The sequence below is a fragment of the Acanthaster planci genome, linkage group LG10 (assembly GCF_054643075.1).
Source record: "Acanthaster planci isolate LZ-2023a linkage group LG10, COTS_SCS, whole genome shotgun sequence".
In the NCBI taxonomy this organism is placed as follows: domain Eukaryota; kingdom Metazoa; phylum Echinodermata; class Asteroidea; order Valvatida; family Acanthasteridae; genus Acanthaster; species Acanthaster planci.
The window spans coordinates 16166152-16185590 of NC_141786.1; the positions used below are offsets into that span (position 1 = coordinate 16166152).

General features: G+C 43.3%; 1 protein-coding gene across 17 annotated transcripts in view; it reads left to right on the forward strand.

Annotated features, from left to right (window-relative positions):
- The window catches only part of LOC110988357 (uncharacterized), a 148344-nt gene that overhangs the window by 108794 nt on the left and 20111 nt on the right, over positions 1-19439 (forward strand). For 3 of the 17 annotated variants that reach the window (XM_087142396.1, XM_087142395.1, XM_087142397.1), the window contains exons 4-8: positions 1741-1829; positions 7116-7201; positions 7554-7683; positions 13607-13781; positions 18848-19030. In XM_087142396.1, the coding sequence (XP_086998522.1) occupies positions 1748-1829; positions 7116-7201; positions 7554-7683; positions 13607-13767 (459 nt within the window). In that variant the 5' untranslated portion in view covers positions 1741-1747 and the 3' untranslated portion in view covers positions 13768-13781; positions 18848-19030. Of the gene's footprint in view, positions 1-1740; positions 1830-5816; positions 6238-7115; positions 7202-7553; positions 7684-12096; positions 12528-12868; positions 12987-13606; positions 13782-18847; positions 19031-19439 lie in introns of those variants that run through there. The other 14 variants (XM_087142400.1, XM_087142403.1, XM_087142402.1 and 11 more) reach the window with 13 other exon arrangements.

Below are 19439 nucleotides of genomic sequence, written 5' to 3' on the forward strand. Positions count from 1 at the left end.
TCCATCACTGTTGTTGCACCGTGTTCATACACAGCTGTATCCTCAGTACACATACTGCCTTGTTACCACAGGCACTCTGGCCTATACAGCACTTATTCTGTGTTCTGTGAGCCAAATAGGTCGCGTAATGTTGTTGTAAAGCCATGTTTTTACGAGCGTGCAAAAGTTCCTTGACTGTGAATCACACATGGGTCATTCTATAAATTCACGTCCAAATTTGTTGCAGTCTCTCTTACATCTGGCATATGATTTTTTAAGGTTTATAACCCGTTCTTTAAATTCCTAGATTGAATAAGAACTACACATTACCTGCCAAACAAATAAAAACAGTTTGAGATCAATTTCAGCGATAACGGTCAAAGTATATACGTGTTAGGTGTAACAAAGACGGAAAACTGTCATACGCCTGACCCCAGATTTATAGAGTGACCCACATACACTCTCAGCGTGTTTGGTGTATGCACCGCCAAGGTTTTGCAAACAGAAATTACCATAAAACCCTTGCACTCGGTTTTGTCATCAGTGCAACAGTTGTGTTTCTACACAAGTAGGCTAGTCTCATTTTACATGTCTTCAGGACAGTCCCAGCTTTGCGTGGTGCGTGTAGTTTCTACAGAAACGTTCTTGACCCCCCCCTTTTGCGGCTCATACACACTGAGCAGAATCCATCCAAAAAAATGCCGAGTTACTGACAAGAAGCTGTTAGGCGCACGTGGTCTATTTAGACTGGTTCACCTGAAGCGCCCACCGTTTGGACTTTCTCAACTAGGCCTAAATATTATTGACAAATCAGGCGAAAGGAATCAGCAGGTGGTACGCCCTCGTTGCATTCCTCTCCGTCCAATAGGGTGTCTTCACTTGCCAAAGTGCGCGCGTGCGCGCTCGAATCAAGAGTGTACTAAGTGCGAGGGTCCCCCTCAGGAATGGTGTCTCCTCGGAATTGGGAATTATACTTTGGACAGATGTCATAGCTAGGTTGTAACGTTTCCTATGAATTCAATGACAAATCCTTCGTCAGTACAGTGACTATCTTTGAGACCATTGCTCTGTGAAGTTTGTTGACTGGGGGATGGGTTGTGAGTTTTTCCGAGAGATGTATTGTAAGGTATTCCATATCAGATCATTATAAACTCAGAATATCATAAATACTGCCAAGTTGAAATGGTATCCTGTTAATTTCAATTTTATGAAAGAATACGGGAGATCCACAGTGAAAGCAGCGCGCCAGTAAGAGGTTGTGGAAAGGCCTTTTCACGGTGCATTATAGGATAGCAATAGTCGACAAAGTCTCATTCGCTAACTGCGTTGTGCGCGGAAAACTTGAATTTTCCGAATGTTTATTTATCTTGGCTGAAAATTCCTCATTGCTTATTGCAAACGGGTTTTGGGTCAATATGGTGGTTTTGTATGGTGAAGGGAACGCCTCAATCAACCAAATACCATCAATGACGTACGAAGTGCGCTGTGTCGACGGTAAACTTGAAAAGAAGCCTGTCCACGGCAAACTCTTGATTTTGTGAAACATTACATGTTTGTGAAACATTGCACGAAATACATTGTTAACATTGGTAATCGTGAACTTACGTTAGTTTTTTTTATATATATAGTGTCCCTATTTTTTAAGCATTCTTTTTTTTGTCTCAGAGCAGGGGTGGGAGGTCAACACCCTGGATCCGCAACTGGCTTTGTTACCGACGCGGTTGTAATCTTTCAATTTTATTCATTTCCTCCCAACGGTAGCATTTACATGGAAGTCATGAAGACCTTCGCCGTTCTTGTTCTCCTGGGGTGTCACGCCTACGGCGCCTTTGCATACAGCGACCCTACAGGTAGGCATTCCCAGACGAGTTCCAATTTCTGGTGGCAAAAATTTGACTCTCTGAAGCCCATCCGCGGTCGTAATATTCATCTTGCGACTGAATGCCTGATCAGGATGTTTTGAGAAATAAAAAAAATCGGCTTTTTATCCTTGGAGTGAGAACAAGGCAGCGTGTGTTAAATTTCTCAACAAGATGCGATCATGGGGAATGGGAAGCCTTGGAAGTTTTGCTTGGGAAAAACGAAATTGTCCCGTTCAATCTGCCCCCTCATCTGTGATAACACCACAGTCCTGGCGGCTTTTCATGTGTACATTCTATGTACATGTACATTCTATACGCTCCGTAGACGATGCATTAATGCGTTTCTCTTTCCCGGACACAAAAATCGACTCCATTAATATAACACAAGTATGCGCTATGTTCGGCCGTCAAAATTGCTCTGGGAGGGTTTCCAGTGAAAACACAAACCCCGAGGTATCATTATCATCGCCATATCTTGTGTAATTATGACATTCCAATGACGGTTTGGTCACGGCTCTCAGAATGGTTATGTTGATGGAGTTTACCAGTACTATGATGAAAAGAAAAATTCATTTCCGTATTTTCATACCCACCGGCGCTTCGTCCTTGGCTGGCAGGAACGAAAAATACTTTTAACACCACACATGGTGGGATTTCTTTGTCAGTTACCTTTTTAAACCCCAATGACTGAAATAATGTTGTCAGCAGCACGAAGAACCTTTCGAAGGTTTAACCCCTTAGCCAAACCAGAGTGTTGACCCATGTTTACTGTCGAGCAACATCCTTTACCTAACTGCGCTTGTATATCCAGTCTCGTTTAGCCTCTGCACCCAAGAGAGACACTTTGTTACTGTTTGCCAATTTCTCTATATTGGTTCCACGGAGCACAGAGTCGTTGGAATGGTTGAATAACGACCTTTCATGCCAAAATGGCAGCAGAGGGTGTATGCAAAGCTGTAGCACCCGATCCGACTACCCACCGCTACTTATAAGTGAGGCCTGTGCAGCAAAATAGCCATGCTCTAACTGAGATGCTAATATATTATCGTGGGACCCTGATTCCGGGTCAGTCTGACCCAGGTTTTTTTTAGAGTGTAATACCAAATAACTGTTTTTTAATATAAAGCGCAAGTTTAAACATTTGAAATTGATTTTTTTCCAAGCAAGTGAGGGCCCTGTTAGTGAGTTGTTAACCCAGGAAGACGCTGTAGAGTTTAAACCCCGAAATGTTGAACACCACTATTTTGCGTAAAACATTTACGAGTGAAGGTTTCCTGTTGGCGTACTGCCATATACATGTACTTGTACAACGTTAACTTGTCCAAAGTGGAATTCTGACACTGTTGTTTACCAACATTTCTTTGAATTTAAAACAAAATTACCAATAGTCAGTATACAAATCAAACTGACAAGAATGTGTCATCACCTTACTTAATAATGTCTGATAATGACAGCTCCTTAGTAAAGATACTGAGACATCTTCCCGAATAAATGAAAAATGTTCCAGTTAGAATTTAATTACTCGTCATTAGAAGAAATAACATGGTTTATGACAATTGAGGACTGACGATTACATAAGTATCTAAATATAGGCCAACCGCTAATACCTGAACTTGACCACTTTATCGTCAGGCAATTAAACAAGTGTCAATTACCAGTCAGGTCAGGTACCGCCCCCTGGATACCCACCGCATCAAGTGCTTGCTTCAAAGTGATTGAAAAAATAAATTAAAGAACATAGCTTGCTCAGGTTTCTAGCGTTTAGCCCCCGTTCTTCCTCTTATCCATCATTTCGATTTTAACTTCATTAGTCTTTATTGGTGATTGGTTTAAAATTAAAATAATAACTGCAATAAAAATGCAGCAAACACAAAGTTTGAATGTACGTTTTCTTCTTGTTTTATTGTTGTCATGAGGCAGAAATGTCTTTCGGTCCACGCAACTTAACTCTGCTGTACGCCCATCTTTAATTGTGATCAACATACCTAGGCATCAACTTAGAACGCAGCCCCACTGCCAAAGGTATTCTGCTAAATTTAGCTTAATTCTCTACTAATCTGGTATGGAATTTTGATCTCATTGCTTTCATTTCTGCTCGTCTTAAAAAATGTTCGGGTTCAATTCCTATATGGCCCCCTATGAATAGCATTTATTCCAGAATTACTCCAGCCATTCATAGATGCTTGGTCAGCACTTGTCCCAGGCAGTACTAGGATTTGGGTACAGCGAAATTAGGCTTTGCTCAGCTGGAGCCAGTCACTTTGTAGCCAACGTGATAAGATGGGGTGTCGTGAATCCCAACCGCCTTTCTGTTTGATCCAGTCCAGACACGTGAACATATGTCTGCATGCACGCTGCAACTGACACACGATTGACAATAAAGTTCGCCCGGGAAAGAAATCGATACTGAATAATACTACTATATTAATCTTGATTGAAAACAAATGTAATCTGGTCGAAACTCCAAGAGCCAGACTCACGATTGAGGCAAGGTAGTGGGGGGCTTTGTTGCAGTGACTTGAGCTGTCAGACCCTGTCTGCGCAAAATGACGCAGGCAAATCCTTACCTGACAAAAACGTTTTCCGGCGTACACCTTTCACCAATAACGATCCATGAGTTGATTTCAGCGCGTTGTCTATTATAAATTTTGTACCGACAGATGGTACTTTATCGACTAGATTTTTATTACATAAACCGTTAACAACGGACGGAGGCAACACAAGGTTGACCAAGTATGACAAGAATTCTCCAGATTAACAGTTCTAGACGTTTTTAAGATTAAAAAAACAGAACAGAAAATCTTTCTCGGGCCTAACGCATGAAAATAGTCATTGTATACAGTCACGTTCCCACACAATTTTCCAACGAAAGCATACACGCATGTAGTGGGACATGCCAATATCCCAATGTTAGCAGCCGGTAACCAGGTAACAGCCTGGTTGTTGGAAGTACTACTAGTCCTTTATAATTGGTCGGTCGAACAATGTCGTTTTCCCGGGGCGCACATCTTTTTACACAATTGAAATGGTTCGAAGCAAAATCATCAATTTCCAGACTCTCCAGTATATCCTTTGTAGAAACCGGTAGTTGACGTCTCCGTAAAAGTTCCAGTCTGTCTGTCTGGGGATTAAAAAAATTAAAAAGGAACACTTTGTTGTTCACTATGGATTTTAACATTCTTTCCTTAAAAATACCAATATGTGCACACGATCCTATTATTTCACTTGAACAACTGCCCTCTGGATATTTTGAATGGTATCCCAAATACAGGATAGTGAGATCCTTTCCAGATTGTTGAATGGAAAAAAAAGATAGATGACCGGGCGGCTCGTTTGAGCTTCATTACTACCTGGAGTGTGCTCACAAGGTTCTGTGATAATTATGGAACGACAGCCCGCCAGAAATCTAAACAGACTACGGGGCTTTCTGTCTGTTTGCAACAGACCAGATCTAGACGGCCTTTTCGCAATATTCGTCATAAGTGCAGGCTATTTGGTTCCAGACTTTTTGAGATGGGTCAGTCCGTGTCAATTCTACATGCCTCAAGGGGACCAGACTATCACGGATCGAAACAAAATTTGGTGAGCTGATTGGATTCCTTGAAACCTCCAGAACTGACATTTTATGTCAATCTGTCTGTTAAAGGCCGGTTTACACTTCAGGCGCGTGCGAAAACGAAGCTTGACTTCACAAAAAAATAAAAAAAAAATGAAAATGTGTTCCACTTGTTACGAATTCGCAACGCGACGACAGCCCAAGGAACTTCAACTTTCAGAAAAAAATACCTGTTTAATAAAATTTGTGTCCACGTTTCTAATGTTAAACGTTTATTAAAATTAACTGGAAACGACTAATAGAAAAATTAGCATCGAATTTTTAAAAAAATTGTTTCGAATAATGTACAGTTCTGTTCTCCAAATACATGTACCAGGGCTCGCAAATTCAATAAAGATATGTTGTGAAGCACGTGTTGGCCACCGTAGATTTCAAAGGGCGCCAGCTCGCTTCGCTTGTACACGCGGCGCCCGTGCCACTGCGAGATTTGTAATGAAAGACTGTGAGCTGTAAAGATCAAAATTACCTCCACGAACTTAAACTGCGTAGTATTTTTCAGGAAATCCCGTTTAATTCAGTATTAGGTGAGCAGATTTTTGAGGATGGAGCATTTTAGGCTGATACAGAAGCCTTGGTTTGAACTCGATCTGGCTCGAGAAGTTATAGCGTGGAAGTGTCTTGGAGGACATTTTGCTGACCAAACCATTCAGTCAGATTCAGGACCAGGCATGGTGTTCATGTACGTCTTTTGGCTGTTTGGACGCACTTGTTTTGTACATGAACAAACTGTTCAGTAGGCCTCTTTGTACATGTACTGTACATGTACGTAGGACCATGCACGTAAGTAGTCAACTTGGCATTAGGCCTTATATACAGTTTGTATGTTAAACCAATTATCGCAAATACTGCACGGGTGATTTTACACATGTAGAAAGGCATGGCCCCTTTTCCTTCCCACAATGCCTTTCTACATGTGCAAAATCACCCATGCATTAGTGATAATTAGGCTTTGCCCATATGATGCAATAGCCCTAACAGTCCCAACTAGCATCCTCCAATGTCAATAGAATTTTACCTGCACCCTAGGGGGTTGGGGTTAATAAGATACATTGTCACAACCTCTGTAATCTCATGTACTTGCTTTGGTACATGTGTACATGAACAAGGTCCAGAGTCTAATGAACAACACGTACTTGATGCCTCTGTGCACAAACCTATTACTGTTAGACTTTCCTGAAATTTTTTTTAGGGTTTTCCAAGTAAATGTTTGGGAAACTGAGTTCCCTGATAAATTTCACTTTTTGGGACAATATCACTCTCTGATGGCTGCTATAGCATTTTAAGGGAAAATTAGTATTGTCTGTATATATGGAACTCTTTTCATTGTAAATGCACAATAATGGTGGTCTTTTTGTGAGGTTGTCAGTGCCCTGATGAGCTGTCACACATTTCCTCAAGTTATCTGATGACTTTTACTCCACATGCTCAAATACAGTTATTGCAAGAGGGCCATGTTTTTGTTGATACTTGAAGTTGAAAAAAGCCTCTCTGTGACAACTTGCTGGGGCAGTGTATTTGGAATCACTCGTATTACACATGTACATATTTTGTAGCTTAACCCTAACAGTCCCAAATCTTCCAATTTCAATACAATTTTATATACACCGTAGGGGGTTAAGGTTAATAATGAGATTCTCTGTCCTGTCTGGCTGTTACAGAAAATGTCATTGAGGATGGCACTAGTACCATGAGTACAGTGGATGACTGCAGAAGAGCCGATTTCTTTGGAGTTGGTCCGGTTACGGTACGTCGGTGGGCCTATATAATTCCTAGATACAAGCAGCAATACATGTATGTCACCATATATGCATACATTGTATGTAGTTAGCGCAGTGTTCGCCAAAGTCTGTGCAGTGTTCAATACTGTCACTCAAGCAGGACATGTAGCGCTGCAGAGTGGCCAAAGCGCCAGAGGCTGAACACATGCATGTACATGTATGTCCAGTGGACAGTGCTCTTGACAGCCTGGAGGGTGGTTTCAACCCAAGGCTGTGAGATGGGCCAGATTAACCTTGCTCTTTTAGGGGAATAAGACGATTACGGTACATGTATGTGTTGACCAATTGCCAAATCTGTTTTGGGCCAACCGTTTTTAGTCTCAAGAGCCAGCAGCAATAGATCAGTGTAGTGTCTTCCTGGAGAGCATGAGCCCTGGCCAAAGGCAGTCAATCACAGCACTGTTGTCGACCACTGAGCATAACCTGAGCCATGCATCACCCAGGTTAGGTAAAAACCAGTATTTAACTGGAGCTACGGAGCCATATGGCTAGAGTCATAGTTTTAGACCATGGCAGCAGGGGGCAAGGACCCGGACATTGTGAAATGCATTACTCGGCACTCTCGATAGAAGCAACATTAAATTGAATGGACCAATCAGGAAACAGCGCCCATGGCTTGTGTACTGCCAGAACGTAGCCAATTAGAGCGCACATGCTCACCTTGCATGCTCCACACCCGTTGGCCTTCCCACTCGAGAATTACAAGCACATAAACAGTGGCTGACCACAAGGTTTTATGAGCGCTGTGAGAGCATGTTGTTTTGTGATTGACCACTGATTGACCTTTAAGTTCCAAGCTTTTCAAACCGGTGGTTGGGCATTGGGCATGTGCATTATCATATTCGTCTGGGAAAGCTATCTGCAGGTTATACTTCCCAAATTATGTAGAGGTCTACTGCCTGTATAACAAATGGTGTACATGTACATGTAGACAACACAAGAAACTAGTGTTCTAAAATGCGCAGTCAGAGCTTACAGAGAAAAATAATACAGTTTTTATTGACTTGAGAAAGCTCATCGTTTTCTGGGACAAGATAACCGAACAAAAAACAAGGGTTGGGGTCCGTTCGAAAAGTTTCTGACTGAATAAAACCTTAATGTTCAGAATTCCGTTCTCGCACCCTGCTTTTGAGTCAAAAGCAGGGTGTGAGAACGGAAAAGAATCAAAAGTTTTGACTCGACAAAATTGAATACTCTGCACCCTGGAAATTCCCTCCTGTACCCCGCTGTTACCTTCTCGCACCCCTCTTTTCATTTCTCGCAACCCGCTTTTTACTCGACAAAACTGAAGGGTCAACACACTGCAAATTTGCTTCCATGCCCCACTTTTTCTCTTCGCATCCCTCTTTTCCCTTCTCGCACCCCACTTTTCCCTTTTCACACCGCACCCCTCTTTTCCGCTCTCGCACTCTGCTTTTGACTTGACAAAACTGAATACTCCCCGCACTGCGAATCCACGTCTGCACCTCTCTTTTCCCTTCTCGCACCCCACTTTTCCCTTCTCGCACCCCTCTTTTCCCTTCTCGCACCCGCTTTGGACTCGACAAAGCTGAGTCAACACACTGCAAATTTGCTGCTGTACCTCAAATTTCCCTTCTCGCACCCCTCTTTTCCCTTCTCGCACCCCTCTTTTCCTTCTCTCACCCCTCTTTTCCCTTCTCTCACCCCTCTTTTCCCTTCTCTCACCCCTCTTTTCCCTTCTCTCACCCCTCTTTTCCTTCTCGCACCCTCTTTTCCCTTCTCTTACCCCTCTTTTCCCTTCTCGCACCCCACTTTTCAGTTCTCGCAGCCAGCTTTTTACTCGACAAAACTGAGTCAACACACTGCAAATTTGCTTCCATGCCCCACTTTTTTCTTTTTGCACCCCAAGTTTCGTCTCGCACCCCTCTTTTCCCTTCTCTCACCCCTCTTTTCCCTTCTCTCACCCCTCTTTTCCTTCTCTCACCCCTCTTTTCCCTTCTCTCACCCCTCTTTTCCTTCTCTCACCCCTCTTTTCCCTTCTCTCACCCCTCTTTTCCCTTCTCTCACCCCTCTTTTCCCTTCTCTCACCCCTCTTTTCCTTCTCGCACCCTCTTTTCCCTTCTCTTACCCCTGTTTTCCCTTCTCGCACCCCACTTTTCAGTTCTCGCAGCCAGCTTTTTACTTGACAAAACTGAGTCAACACACTGCAAATTTGCTTCCATGCCCCACTTTTTTCTTTTTGCACCCCAAGTTTCGTCTCGCACCCCTCTTTTCCCTTCTCTCACCCCTCTTTTCCTTCTCGCACCCTCTTTTCCCTTCTCTCACCCCTCTTTTCCTTCTCGCACCCTCTTTTCCCTTCTCGCACCCCTCTTTTCCCTTCTCTCACCCCTCTTTTCCCTTCTCTCACCCCTCTTTTCCCTTCTCTCACCCCTCTTTTCCTTCTCGCACCCTCTTTTCCCTTCTCTCACCCCTCTTTTCCTTCTCGCACCCTCTTTTCCCTTCTCTCACCCCTCTTTTCCCTTCTCTCACCCCTCTTTTCCCTTCTCTCACCCCTCTTTTCCCTTCTCTCACCCCTCTTTTCCCTTCTCTCACCCCTCTTTTCCCTTCTCTCACCCCTCTTTTCCCTTCTCTCACCCCTCTTTTCCCTTCTCTCACCCCTCTTTTCCCTTCTCTCACCCCTCTTTTCCCTTCTCTCACCCCTCTTTTCCCTTCTCTCACCCCTCTTTTCCCTTCTCTCACCCCTCTTTTCCCTTCTCTCACCCCTCTTTTCCCTTCTCTCACCCCTCTTTTCCCTTCTCTCACCCCTCTTTTCCCTTCTCGCACCCCTCTTTTCCCTTCTCTCACCCCTCTTTTCCCTTCTCTCACCCCTCTTTTCCCTTCTCTCACCCTTCTTTTCCTTCTCGCACCCTCTTTTCCCTTCTCTTACCCCTGTTTTCCCTTCTCGCACCCCACTTTTCAGTTCTCGCAACCCGCTTTTTAATCGACAAAACTGAGTCAACACACTGCAAATTTGCTTCCATGCCCCACTTTTTTCTTTTTGCACCCCTCTTTTCCCTTCTCGCACCCCTCTTTTCCGTTCTCACACGCGCTTTTGTCTCCACAAAATTGAATACTCCCGCACACTGCAAATTCGTTCCTGCATCCCCTTTTCCCTTTTCGCACCCCTCTTTTCCGTTATTGAACCCCGCTTTTGACTCGACAATACTGAATACTCCCCACATGCAAATTCGCTCCTGCACCCCTTTTTCCCTTCTTGCATCCCACTTTTCCCTCCATGCGGGGGAGGTTGGGGGCACAGTCCACTGGGCACCATAGGAAAGCACACATGTACACGTAAACAGAGTGTAAACGTCATCATAGAGATCAGTACATAGGTCCATTCTCCGTGAAGGAAACAGCCAAGTGGGTATTCTCGACGGGCGGATCCAGCCCCATTAAAATACAGGAATACGATTGACAGGCCGGAACAAAACGGGGCCATGGAACCCTCACAAAAAATCAGCTCATACACATGAAAAACACCGGGGACATTTTGGTAAAGCAGTTCACATTGACTTCATTATTTCAGCACTGTCTTCAGGACAATTTTTACTGTGATTGTACAGTTGTACAGTACATGAACATGTGTATAATTAGCCCAGTACGTGCCTAGTGGAAACCAGTAGATGATCAACTGATCATATCCAGATATCTCAACAGAATGAAAAACAAAAGACTAATGAAAGCCATCTAAAGATGTTCCCGCAGATGTTCCGAATAAAGAACAAAATTTTAAATCATCATGATTTTTATCAGTCTTTCTGGATTCTCATATTGAGTTGCCCAGTGGAATCAACAGAGTATACGTAGTTTGCAATGGTTCAGTTCCGTCATACAATACACTGTCCAGTTCAAAAATTGAAAGCCCACGCAGGCAAATATTCTCGGGGAGCTGAGTTTTCAATATCGTTGCCTTAAAGCCAATTTAATAAGTGTGCACTATTCTATTTCGTTTTGCTACGACTTCCACCAGGCAGTTTGCAAATTTTCCCCACTGCACTGTTCTTTCTTTTTCCTTACTATTGCTGACTTTATGTTTTAATATTTGGGTGCTTGACAAACCCAGTCACCACCTTGAAGGTCAGTGCAGTGGTAAATCACGAAACCACATGCTGTCACAGCGCTCGTAAAACCCTGTGGTCATCCCGCTGTTTATGTGCTTGCAATTCTGGATCTTGAAGGCCACTGTGGGCGTGGAGCAAGGTGAGCATGTGCACTCTTATTGGCTACGTTCTGGCAATACACAAGCCATGGGCGCTGTTTCCTTATTGGTCCATTCTGGTTTGTACACGGACCATCGGTACCGATGGTCCGTGTACAATCAATTTAATGTCGTTTCTATCAAGAGTGTCCGAGTAATGGGAACTTCTTGGTGCAGTGAACGAAGAATTTGCAGCTAACGAAAGCACAGTACCTGTTGCAGTCATGGAGGAATGCAGGCTGTTGCAATGCTTGGTGTCACGTACCTGTAGCTGTTACGGCTGTGCCGCATATCCAATTTTCCGGATATTCGATCGAGTATCAAATATTCAAATATTAATTTCCTAATTTGAATATTCGAATGCAAAACTTATGGAAATGAAAAGAAAATTTCTTTTGTTTTAAATGAAAAAAAAATTATTGTGGAGGTTTTTCAAGCCAATTCAAATGAAAAGTGACAGAAATCTTACAACAATTCAAAAAGTAAATTATTCATTTAAAAATTTTAAATAAGAAGTATTGTTTGTCTCTAAATCTTGCTAAATTGTGGCTGGAGATACTCCTAGACACACTGCATGCGTATCGGATTGCAGTAATCTTGGACCCCAGACTACCTGATCATATGCTTAACATTCTGGATCTGTGTCTTTGGCACATGTAGGAGAAACCCTAGATCCTTCAATCTGTCCTCACGAGTCTTCTAGCTGCAAATGCAATATGGTTGTACATGTACATTGTATGTATGTATGACTTTGTAGTTTCACACTTGAGAGAGCACTGCCATTCGCCTTCATTTTCATTGATGCAACAATAGTGATTCATCTGCCAACCACACTCCAAATTTGTGCATCTTATTAGCATGACTTCCCTGAACTATCACTCAGACTGACCATCATCCTCTAGGGTGTGGCATCACTGATACCTTGCAGTTCTCCGTCATCTTTCAACTCGGCGTCTTTGGCCGCTGCAGGCAATGGCCACTTCCTCAGTTGGCATGTCAACCCAATTGAAGCCCAACCACATCTCTGCACTAAACTCTCAAGCCATTTTCTTTCTGTTCTGATGGCTTATCCGAGGAAAGAAAATCTACAGGTGTGTCCCTTGTTTTACTGATGAATTGCCAGCCGTTTGCCACCAATGGTGTGCTAAATTAATTTGATTACATTTTTTTTTGTAAACTTCACTACATGTGGGTCTTTATGGTTGCCATTTTTTCATCTACTTATACTGACCTGCATGTGTAGCCAAACTCCTGCTAAACTTCAAGCAGTGTACTATTGGGTAAGAGCTCCATATTCGGACAACACTCGATGCCCCCAAGCACAAACCTATGAGACTTTGTCTAGAGGGTACTGTATTAAACCCTCATATCCATCTTTGAGTAGTTTCTCCACCAGCCCATGACCACGTTGCATCCGTCATTTGTTCATCAGAGAGACCATCCCCAATGCAACCTACATGTATGTGAGGCATATCCGGAGTGACAGACATGCACAGACACTCCGAGATGTTCAAGCAGTACATGTACTTGATACAAGCACTTTTCGTTTGTCACAGACGGCATACAGAATTTGCTCCACAACACGGCAGCATGTATGCACAGTCATTTGGAAAAGTTTACAACCACCCATACAAAATGCATTAACCCGAAGAAAAACCAAAGTTACGTTTGTTTTCAGTGTTTAACCCTCATGTCTTGGTTACAGCTACTGTACATGTATTTTACTGCATTTCCATAATTTGAAATGTTGACAGTATAATATTTGTGTGCCCTCCTTTATTTCTGATTACCTAGACTGGCTTTTTTTTTTACTCATGCTGCCTTAATTAAAGACAAACTGTCCTACAAGACCTGCCTTTGCAGAAGATTTAATTTAATTCAAGTAAAGTGCTACACTGATGTTATGGACCACTGTAAAAACGTGAAGTAATCATTCAATGAAACAATGTATTGCAGGCCCGGTGACAGAAGTACTGTAAATGCACTAGTGAAATTCCAGGTGGTCTTAATGTATCTTTTGTATCTCTCCAGTCAGAGAAGCTGAGTATAATTTGACTCGGCAGGAAACCTTGAGCCTTTATATTGCCAAGGACAAGTTCATGACTTAAGGAAATTCTGTTCTGTGAAGCAATATTATTGCCACATCTTGAATTTCTCGTTATGTTCACAGCACTGATGCCTGACTATTTGTCTGCATTGAACATTCCACATGATGGAGTTTCCTGGCTCGTTAACTTCCGTGCCTGCAGTACCTGTCCTGATGCTGATGCCCCACGGTACCTTTTGGAATCACAGAACATTGCTGATACATGTATGCACACTACCATTTGAGAGCAACGTCTATGGTGAGAATGTTTCACTTGTGCTCAAAGCAGGGTTTAATTTGCAGGGGGGCACTTGGGGTGCCCGCATTTTCTAGAGGGGGCACTCGGTGGGGTTCGGTCACAGTTAGAACCCTGACCAAGATGGACAGTCACCCGATTTTTTCATTTCTAATTTGTGATGGGGAGGGGGATCATGGGGGCATGGGCCTGCAGGGCTCCCCCTTAGTAACGCTACTCTTCTTAGCGTCAAATTTGCTTTGATTTTGCATTTGGATGAAGTACAGACTCAAACACAGAGGATCTAACACTTTTAACTGTCAATCAAAGCAGACAGTATTGTTGATGTTTCACTGGTGAAGCTTTCCCAAGTTGTTGTAAAATTCCACATCACTCATTTATATGTTTTCTGTTCTTTTTCCCATGAGTATTCACTGTTTTGTGTTCTTTATGGTTCCATTGACGCACCTTTTAACAGTCATCTCAGATCCCTGATCAACTTTCTTTAGAGTGATCATCCAGTTGTTTCTACATTTCTGTAAGTATTGCAGTAATGAAAACGAAGTCTCTTGCTAATGGATACAACATGAAACAATAGGTGGACTTTAGCCCCTAACCATCAAGACCAGAGTGACCAATCCAGGCCTGAGTGACTTAGTCTCGGCATCATGAGCCAGCAAGTGAACTTGATCCTCTAACCATCCAAGCGTGAGTGACCCATCCTAGCTCTAGTTTCAGCAACATGAACCAGAAGGACAACCAGGGCCTATAACGATCGAGGCTTGAGAGACCAATTCAAGCTCTAATCTCAGCAACATGAACCAGCAGGTAGATTTGATTAGCCTACAACCATCCAGGCTTGGGTGACCAATCCTAACTCTAGTCTCGGCAATATGAGCAAGCACGTGCACTTGAGTCAGTCACTACCCATCTAGGCTGGAGTGACTAGTCCCAGCTCTTGTCTCAGCAACATGAACCAGCAGGGGGACTTGATGAGCCTCAAACCATTCAGGTTGGAGTGAAAAATCCTAGCTCTAGTCTCAGAAGGATGAACAAGCACGTTGACCCGAGCCTTTAGCTGTGCAGGCTTGAGTGATAATCCTTGCTCTAGTCCCAGCAATATAAGCCAGAAGGTGAGCCTGAGCCTCTCAGCATCCAGGCTGGGGTGACCAATCCTAGCTCCAGTCTCTGTAACATTACCCAGCAGGTGGACTTGAGCCTCTCAGCATCTGGGCTGGGGTGACAAATCCTAGCTCCAGTCTCTGTAACATGACCCAGCAGGTGGACTTGAGCCTCTAACCATCAAGGCTGGAGAGACCAATTCTAGCTTTAGTCTCAGCAACAGGAACCAGCAGGTGAACTTGAGCCTCTAACCATCTAGGCTTGATGGAAACCCTAGCTCTAGTCTCAGCAACAGATGCACATATGAGCCTCTAACTATCCAGGCCGGAGTGACCAATCTTGGCAGAAGTCTCAGCAATATAAACCAGCAGGTGGGCTTAATACAGTACGTTGCATTGGAAAGTTAAAGCCGTGAAAAGGAATGGGAAAAAAAGCACATTCGCATTTTGACCGCAACTTTTCCCCCCTTGCGAATTCGCAACGAATCAGATGCGAAAGGGGTGAACGACGTGTGAAAACAGTGTGAAAATCGTGCAAAAATGGTGTGAATCTTTTGTGAGCAAGACATGAAACATTTGCAAAAACATTGAGAAAAAACAGTGTGCAAAAACTGTGAAAATTTTGCAACAGTGGTGCGAATGGTTCAAAAAATCATGCAGAAACTTGCAAAAACGAGAGGCATTGTGCAGCGAAAATGCTCAACACTTGCCACTCGTGCACGACTATTATGCAGTGAAGAGTCCATAATGCAGGCTGTATGCGCTGCGCTTGGGGCCAGTCGGGGCCAACTCAGTGTGCTGTTGTAGTCTAGTAGCGATTTCCTTGGCGGAGCTGTCTGGTCCATGCAGCGGGATTGCGGGGATGTGCTCACTACAGCGACCTGCGCTTGCGTGGTGCAGTTGTTTTCTTGGATTACCATAGATAAACACTCGTCAATGTTGGAGAATAAAAAGTTGTCTGGATTTTGAGTAATTAAATTCCAGTAAGTCATGGAGTCACGGAGCACATGAAATGTACATGTACATCACTACATATGTGTATTACAACAAACTTAACTCTCTCTGCTTTGGCGACATGGGTTATTTGCCCTCTTCTTATTTATTCTCATGGTTTAGTTTGGCACACAAAAAAAACAACAATGAAATACTACATGTAGTATTTTGTTACTGAAAGGTTTCGATCGACTAATAAAATAACTGCTTAAATTGTACGTGTATCTTCATGTAGCAAATCTCGTCTTCGCTGATTGTGTTCGGTGTGACATACCGGGTCTGTTTTCACTTGGGTTTCTAATGACATGTTACTTTCTGTGGTCACATGGTTATTGGAAAAAGTCAGCGATTGGACTGCTCATGAATGGGTATGCAGTAGCAGTCAGGATGTCGTGGTAGGTGTAGATGCAGTGTGTGCTTTGCGATGCGGTGCGGCATGCCGAGGTCCCATGGCAGTTTTTGAAGAGATTTGGTAATATTTTTTGATTTGCGTCACGAAAACGTCGTGTTAACCGGATACAAGGCATTTATTCTGAAATCACGGTACATACATGTACATCTGCCAATGCATGTAAACATAATACACATACATGTACATGGCAACATATGGACACATGTACATGTACACACATGCGGTGCTCATGTTGAGCATCCATCCAAGTGGGTTAAATATAATGCTTATAAGACATGTAAGAGAGCGCTATATAGTGGCAATCTACTGTAATTCAGCTGTTCAGTGTTCAGTGCTTGTGTCCAACCTCCACCATAGCCAGCTTTGATTTCGCCTGTCGCATTGTATTGTGCTCAAAACCAAGAAACATACTGCGTTGAAATTTTAATGTTGTCTTCCTCAAGTAATCTGAATATTCCAGAGAATTGAAGAACTTTTCTCCCAGACTGATTTTCCTCCACTTTCCATATTCAGAGAGGTGCATGTTTGAAACCACAGAGAACAAAAACTTCCTGATGTCCGCATGTACATGCACAAATACTACTAAATGAAGAAAGCTTCCAAAATTATTTCCCCACTACCAATGAATATCTTCTCTCACTTGTGGGATAATCTCTGAAAATCTTTTCCCACTAATGGGAAAATCTGTGAAAATCTTTTCCCACTAATGGGAAAATCTGTGAAATTTTTTTTCTCATTTGTGGGAAAAAGCGTGAAAATTATTTTCTCATTTGTGGGAAAAAGCGTGAAAATTATTTTTCATTTGTGGGAAAAAGCGTGAAAATTATTTTCTCATTTGTGGGAAAAAGCGTGAAAATCTTTTCCCACTTGGGGGAAAATCTGTGAAAATATTTTCCCACTTTTGGCAGACTTTTTCACAATTTGTGAAATGAAAAGGAATTCCCTGGGAAGAGAAAAAATGTGAAAATTTTTCCCACTTTGGTGTGAACTTTCAATCGCAATGTACTGTAAGCCTCTCACCATCCAGACTTCAATGACAAATCCTAGCTCTATTCTCAGAAATGTGAGCTAGCAGGTGACACGACTGCAGCCTTTTACTATACCAGCTTGAGTGAGCAATACTGGCTTTAGTCTCGGGTACATGAACCAGCAGGTGGACCTGGGCCTTTAACCATCCACGTTGGAGTGACCAATCCTAGCCTCTAGCTGTAGCAACATGAGCCGCAGTCAGGTGAGCTTGATCCTCAGACCATCCAGGCTGTAGTCACCAATCCTACCTCCAGTCTCAGCTGCACGAGCCAGCAGGTGAACTTTGCACCTCAAACCATTCAGATTTGAGTGCCTAATCATAGTTCTAGCCTCAGCAACATGCACCAGCAGATGAACTTTAGCCTCTAACCATACAGGCCGGAGTGACCAATCCTAGCTCTAGTCTCAGCAACATGAGCCATGAGGTGAAGATGAGCCTCTAACCATCCAGGCTTGATTGACTAGTCCCAGCTCTAGTCTCAACAACATGAACCAGCAGGTAGACTTGATAAGTCTCTTAGCATCAAGGTTGGAGTGACTATTCCTACATGTACCTCTAGCCTCAGCAACATGAGCAAGCAGGCCAACCTTAGCCTTGATAACCATCCAGGCTTGCGTGACTAATCCTAGGTCTCGTCTCTACATGAACCAGCAGGTGGACTTGAGCCTTTATCCGTCCGGACTGGAGTGACCAATCCTAGCCTTCTAGGATCAGCAACCCATTTAGGCTGGAGTGACCAGTCCCAGCTCCAGTCTCAGAAACATGAACCAGCAGGTGGACTTGATGAGCCTCAAACCCTCCACGTTGGCGTGAACAATCCTAGCTCTAGTCTCAAAAGGATGAACAAGCAGGCAGACCCATGCCTCTAACCATCCAGGCTTGAGTGACAATCCTCGCTCTAGTCTCAGTAATATCAGTCAGTAGGTGAACTTGAGCCTCTCAACATCCAGGCTGGAGTGAGTAATCCTAGCTCTTGTATCAGCAACATGAACCGGCAGGTAAACTTGAGCCTGTAACAATGCAAGCTGGAGTTACCAATCTTAGCTCTAGTCTCAGCAGTGAGAACCAGCAGGTGGACTTGATAAGCGTTCTAACTATCCAGACGTCATTGACCAATCCTGTCTCTCATCTCAGCAACATGAGCCAGCAGGTGAACTTCAGCCTTTTACTCTCCAGGCTTGAAAACCAATACTAGCTCTAGTCTTAGGTACATGGACCATCAGGTGACCTTGAACCTCTATCCATCCAGGCCGGCTTGATGGAAAACCTAGCTTTAGTCTGTCCTAGCTCTAGTCTTGGATCATATGCGGTCACAGTTGAATAAAAAAAACATACTGTGCTGGGCAGTGCAGGGAGTACCAGGTTGGGTGGGTTCTGATTGGTACAAACAGAAATCCTACAAAGATCTGGAAATCAATTTAAAGACCTTTCCAGCACTAAAATATGTTAATTTTCATCATATTTCATGCCATATTGCAGAGAAATGTTATTTGGTATTCATAAACCCAGTTTTTAAAATTCTTATTACATTCAGAGTGCTGATGCCTGACTGTTACCTGCATTTAAACATCCCACATGATGGAGTTTCCTGGCCCGTCAACTTTCGTGCCTGCAGTACAAGGGAATGTCCTGATGCTGACACCATACGTCACTTGTTGGAATCACAGAACATGTACACGGCAATTATGTACACTACCATTTGAGAGCAATGTCTATGGTGAGAATGTTTCACTTGTACTCAGTGGTGTGAGCATTGTTTTATTTGCAGGGGCGCATTTGAGGTGCCCTCATTTTCTAGAGGGGGCACTCGGTGGGGTGCAGTCACAGTTAGAACACTGACTAAGATGGACAGTCACAAGATTTTTTCTTCTTTTATTTGTGATGGAGGGAGGGGGAACATGGGGGCATGGGCCTGCAGGGCTCCCCCTTAGTAATGCTACTGTTCCTGGCATCAAATTTACTTTGATTTTTGCATTTGCATGAAGTACAGACGCAAAAACGGAGGATCTGACACTTCGCGCTATCTACAAAAGCAGACAGTATTGTTGATGTTTCACTGGTGAAGCTTTCCCAAGTTGCGTTAGAGTAAAATTTGACATCACTGATTTATACATTTCCCCTTCTTT